Source organism: Telmatherina bonti (assembly GCF_933228915.1).
Source record: "Telmatherina bonti genome assembly, chromosome: 7".
NCBI lineage: Eukaryota > Metazoa > Chordata > Actinopteri > Atheriniformes > Telmatherinidae > Telmatherina > Telmatherina bonti.
In genome coordinates, this window is record NC_136625.1 from 41,696,045 (window position 1) to 41,702,044 (window position 6,000).

The 6,000-nt window shown below is 46.8% G+C and overlaps 1 protein-coding gene across 1 annotated transcript in view; it reads right to left on the reverse strand.

Annotated features, from left to right (window-relative positions):
- The window catches only part of paxip1 (PAX interacting (with transcription-activation domain) protein 1), a 46,888-nt gene extending 43,841 nt beyond the window's left edge, over positions 1 to 3,047 (reverse strand). Inside the window, exon 1 of the mRNA XM_079243961.1 lies at positions 2,893 to 3,047. Within this exon, the coding sequence (XP_079100087.1) occupies positions 2,893 to 2,973 (81 nt within the window). The 5' untranslated portion in view covers positions 2,974 to 3,047. The remainder of the gene's footprint in view (positions 1 to 2,892) is intronic.
- Positions 3,048 to 6,000: the final 2,953 nt, after the last annotated feature.

Genomic DNA, 6,000 nt, shown 5'->3' on the forward strand with positions numbered 1-6,000 from the left:
ACTACTTTTCAAAATGCATTGTGGGTAATTTTGAGTGCACTACTTTTTTTCTCTCTGGACAGTCGGACACCCCTAGAAAGTGGCATGACCACTAGGGGTGGGAAAATCGAATCAAAAAATCAGAAATCTGGATTTTTTCCTTCACAATTTTAAAATGGATTTTTTTTTTTAAATAAATAAAATTAATCCACTATAAAATTTTTGTAATTTTCATTGGTTTTATTGATCTTTTGACTTGTCTTCTTGGGCATTATAGCAGCAGAATGATGATCTGGCTACTGTGTTGTTTTTTCCTAACTGAAATCAAGAAAAATTACTAGCAAAAAGAAGTTTTATATTAGAAAAAAATTTGTTTTTAATTACAAAAATCATCAGTATTGAAGAATTTTGAGAATCGCAATTTAAATCGAATTGGCACCCAAAAAATCAGAATCGAATCGAATAAGGACAAAAGCATATCGTCACAGCCCTAATGACCACTATATAGGGCTGCAGGGAGGTGGGTCAACATTCGGACACAGACAATAAACTAAGCCAAGAGATGCTGACAGATCTCCTGATGGTCCTGCTGTGTTTTCCAGAGATAACAGATGCTGTGGAACCAGGAGCAGGAGACCAGACCTCATGGACTGTGTGCAGCATCCAGAGTACAGCAAGGAGCCTGAATGTAGGAGGTTTCTGTAAATTCTAACGTTACCTGTTCATCAAAAAGAGGTTTTTCTTGTTAAGTTGCTGTCATTTCCTCTGAGTTACATCCAACATGATTTTGTATTATATAATTAACGTGTGCTTCAAAGTATATATTTGTGAAAAAATGTAAATATTTAGACCAGTAAAAATTATGCCTGGCCCGTGGATTTTTTCATCTAAAAACCAACCTGGCCGGTGAGCCAGAAAGTTAATTTCGGACACTGTGTGCCTGTACGTTGGTTAAGCCCTTATTGTTTTGAGTTCAGTGGATCCCCGGGGTTAGAAGGATCAGGTCACTTCTACTTCTTAAAGCACCACAAGAAACAAACCCTGCTGCTAACTTTGCTCCAGATTTTTTCCCAGTTTCTGTTCGACATGTAAAACTGGAGATTAGAGAAAAATATTCAATGTATCTGAATAACGTTTTCTTGTACAAAAATGGTCAAATTACCTGATCCCACTTATTTGCCTCACTTTATCATTTACATCTGTATTACAACTTATAAAACACAAAACATTTGATCAGATATCTGAAACAGAAAGACACACCAGATTTCCCTGGTCTAGGAAATGTGGTGCGTCCACACTCAACTCATTGGGTGTACACAGAATAAAGAAATGTTTATAAACAGCTACAGCAGTTCAGCAGCAACAACAAGCTGGAAGTTTAGATTTGGGTCATGTTCTATAAACAACGGTTAATGACATTAGAATAATCAGAATGGTGAGATCAGACTTGATCAGCTCACCAATGACGGTTCAAACAGCTGTAAACTGTGTAGATGGAAGTATCGGTCACCTGTACAGGTATCAAACACCAGCGGTTCAAACAGCTGTAAACTGTGTAGATAGAAGTATCGGTCACCTGTACAGGTATCAAACACCAGCGGTTCAAACAGCTGTAAACTGTGTAGATAGAAGTATAGGTCACCTGTACAGGTATCAAACACCAGCGGTTCAAACAGCTGTAAACTGTGTAGATAGAAGTATAGGTCACCTGTACAGGTATCAAACACCAGCGGTTCAAACAGCTGTAAACTGTGTAGATAGAAGTATAGGTCACCTGTACAGGTATCAAACACCAGCTAGTCAAACAGCTGTAAACTGTGTAGATAGAAGTATAGGTCATCTGTACAGGTATCAAACACCAGCGGTTCAAACAGCTGTAAACTGTGTAGATAGAAGTATAGGTCACCTGTACAGGTATCAAACACCAGCGGTTCAAACAGCTGTAAACTGTGTAGATAGAAGTATAGGTCACCTGTACAGGTATCAAACACCAGCGGTTCAAACAGCTGTAAACTGTGTAGATAGAAGTATAGGTCACCTGTACAGGTATCAAACACCAGCGGTTCAAACAGCTGTAAACTGTGTAGATAGAAGTATAGGTCACCTGTACAGGTATCAAACACCAGCGATTCAAACAGCTGTAAACTGTGTAGATAGAAGTATAGGTCACCTGTACAGGTATCAAACACCAGCGATTCAAACAGCTGTAAACTGTGTAGATAGAAGTATAGGTCACCTGTACAGGTATCAAACACCAGCGGTTCAAACAGCTGTAAACTGTGTAGATAGAAGTATAGGTCACCTGTACAGGTATCAAACACCAGCGGTTCAAACAGCTGCAAACTGTGTAGATAGAAGTATAGGTCACCTGTACAGGTATCAAACACCAGCGAGTCAAACAGCGGTGACGCATGCGCACTGAACGGCGCCCAAGCGGTCAAGATGTTGACTGTCACAAATGGCTTTTAATTACTCAACCGTAACCCTCTAAAAAGAGTAAATGCACACGAAGACGGCAAGATAACAACACCGAGACAGGCGAGCAAATGAAATGGAGGGAAAAGCAACAGGATGGCAGTTTAATCCCGACCCGAACGAGTCTCCAGACGGCAAGACTACAGGCTGTAAGCTAGCAGCTAAACCTGGAAACTAAAGTCCACCTTCTGTAAGCAGCCAAAGTGCGGTACTAAGTGGGTCCAACACAAATTGGCGAGCCAGCAAGTCTCACAAACAGCATGTCATACATCGATAAGGAAGGAAAAGAATCCAGTATGCGCGCTGTTTATCATGTAGCATATTTCCCAGTTAGCTTGCTAGTTAGCTTGCTAGTTAGCTTTTCCTGCCGTAGCAAATGCAGATTACATATAACCAGGCGAGTTAGCATGCTAATAACTGAGCTAAAAGAATTCCCACCTTCTGGTCAATGTCCCCCACCAAGTAGAATTTGACATCTTTGAAAAGTTCTTCCGCGACTTTCCATTCCTCTTCAGACATGGTTTTCCATCAAAGAGGATTGGTCCTCTGGAGGCTGGACTGGGGGGGATTGTTCCTGGCTGGACTGCGGAGGAAAAGCGTGTTCCGACTGGAGGGAAGCAGGACTGGAGACGCGCTAGCGCCAAACCGCTGAGCGCGCCTCGGACTGCACCATTCTGCACAAAGGAGGGGTGTCGGAACTTACCATTATCACACTATTCTTTCTCCTTACTTTTCGGATTCGTCAACACATTGTGCTGAACAGAGCATCATACAAACTTTTTTTCAATTGAAAAACCGGTATAAATTAATTATGGGGATGGGAAGATGTTTTTCTACCGAACATCTACCCCACCCTCTCATGTAAAATGAAAATTGATGATTTATGGAAACGTCTAACCAGATTATCTAAAATACACTATGGCAGAAGATTTAATATACCTGATGACACCAAACCAGGACAGACTCTGTGTGGGACAGATGGCTAACTAATAAGACAAACAAAAGGTTTAATAAAGAAATATAACCACGATTTTATGAAAAAATAGAGAAATAGTTAGGGCTCAAAATGGAAATGCACAGTGTAAATAAAAACCAAATGCAACGATTTCCAAATCTCATCTACCCATATTTAATTCCAGTAGAAGATAAACATCATTTATCCATTAAAATGAAAAAATGAGCTGATTGTAAATTTGATGGCATCAACACATTTGTAAAAGAAAATTTGAACAGGAGCTGCAAAAGACTGGGAAACTAACTGGAAAACTAAGTGGGGGGGGATTTGGCAATTAATGAGGTTAATTAACATTATTAGATATAAAAAGGACCCCTCCCTGAGCCGTCACCTTATCGTGGTGGAGGGGTTTGTGTGTCCCGAAGAACCTAGCAGCTATGTTGCCTGGTAGGGTCACCCATGGCAAACAGGTGTCTAGAGGAGGGACCAGACCAAGCACGGCTCATCGCCCTCTATGATGACCACAAACCTGGGCATAAATGTTCCCTTGCCTGGACGCAGGTTACCGGGAGCCCCCTCTGGAGCCAGGCCTGGAGGTGGGGTATGAGAGCGAGTGTCTGGTGGCCGGGCCTTTGCCTGTGGGGCCTGGTTGGGCGCAGTCTGAAAAGGTTACATGGGCCCCACCTCCTGTGGGCTCACCATCTGCGGGAGGAGCCGTTGGGGTCGGGTGCAGTGTGAGCTGGGTGGCAGCAAGGGGCGGGGGCCCTGGCGGTCCGATCCCCGGCTGCTAAGCTGGCTCCAGGGACTTGGAATGTCACCTCTCTGGTGGGGAAGCTTGTGCACGAGGTTGAGCGGTTCCAACTACATATAGTTGGACTCACCTCGACGCATAGCTTGGGCTCTGGAACCAGTACCCTCGAGAGGGGGTGGACCTTCTTTCACTCTGCTCATGGTGTGAGGCGCCGAGCAGGTGTGGGCATTCTCATCAGCATCCAGCTTGGTGCCTGCACATTGGGGTTTACTCCGGTGGATGAAAGGGTAGTTTCCCTCCGCCTCCGGGTGGGGGGACGGGTCCTGACTGTTGTCTGTGTTTATGCACCGAACAGCACTTCAAAGTACCCACCCTTTCCGGAGTCCTTGGAGGGAGTGCTGGAGGGTGCTCCTTCTGGGGACTCCATTGTTCTGCTGGGAGACTTCAATGCTCACGTGGGCAATGACAGTGAGACCTAGAGAGGAGTGATTGGAAGGCAGCCCCCCCCCCCCCCCCCCCCCCCCCCCCCACCTCTGAACCCAAATGTTGTTTTGTTGTTGGACTTCTGTGCTCGTCATGGATTGTCCATAACGAACACCACGTTCCAACATAATGTACACCTGGCATCAGGACTCCCTGGGCCGCAGTTCGAAGATCGATTTTGTAGTCGTATCGTCGGACCTGCGGCCACATGCCTTGGACACTTGGGTGAAGAGGGGGGTGGAGCTTCAACTGATCACCACCTGTTGGTCAGTTGGGAGGAAGCTGGTCAGATCTGGCAGGCCTAAACGTGTCGTGAGGGTCTGCTGGGAACATCTGACTGAGTGCCCCATCAGAGCGAGCTTCAAATATGTACCAAGTGAGGCGAGGGACATTGAGTCCGAATGGGCTGTGTTCCGTGCCTCTATTGTTAAGGCGGCCAGCCGGAGCTGTGGCCGTAAGGTTGTTGGCGCCTGTCAAGGCGGTAATCCCAGAACTCGTTGGTGGACACCAGCAGCGAGGGATGCCGTCAAGCTGAAGAAGGAGTCCTATCGGGCCTTCTTGGCCAGCTGATGGGGGGTACTGACAGGCTAACCGGCATGCGGCTTCCACTGTCTCCAAGGCAAAAACTCGCGCATAGGAGGAGTTCGGCGAGGCCATGGAGAAAGACTTCCGGACGGCTTCGAGGCGATTCTGGTCCACCATCCGGCGGCTCAGGAGGGGGAAGCAGTGCTCCATCAACACTGTGTACAGTGGAGATGGGGAGCTGCTGGCCTCAACTCGGGACGTTGTGGGTCGGTGGAGAGAATACTTTGAAGACCTCCTCAATCCTTCCAACATGTCTTCCGATGAGGAAGCAGAGCTGAGGGACTCAGGGGTGGACTCTCCTATCTCTGGGGCTGAAGTCGCTGAGGTGGTTAAAAAGCTCCTTGGCGGCAAGGCCCCGGGGATTGATGAGATCCGCCCGGAGTTCTTTAAGGCTCTGGATGCTGTGGGCTGTCCTGGCTGTCACGCCTCTGCAGCATCACATGGACATCAGGGACAGTGCCGCATGATTGGCAGACTGGTGTGTTCCAATTACAGGGGAATCACACTTCTCAGCCTACCTGGTAAGGTTCTGGAGAGGAGGGTCGCCGGATAGTTGAATCTCTGATTGAGGAGGAGCAGTGTGGTTTTCGTCCTGGTCGCGGAACAGTGGACCAGCTCTATACCCTCTTTGGGGTCCTGGAGGGGGCATGGGAGTTTGCCCAACCAGTCTACATGTGCTTTGTGCACCTGGAGAAGGCGTTCGACCGTGTCCTCCGGAGGCTCCTGTTGGGGGTACTCCGGGAGTATGGGGTACCGGACACCCCTTGTACGA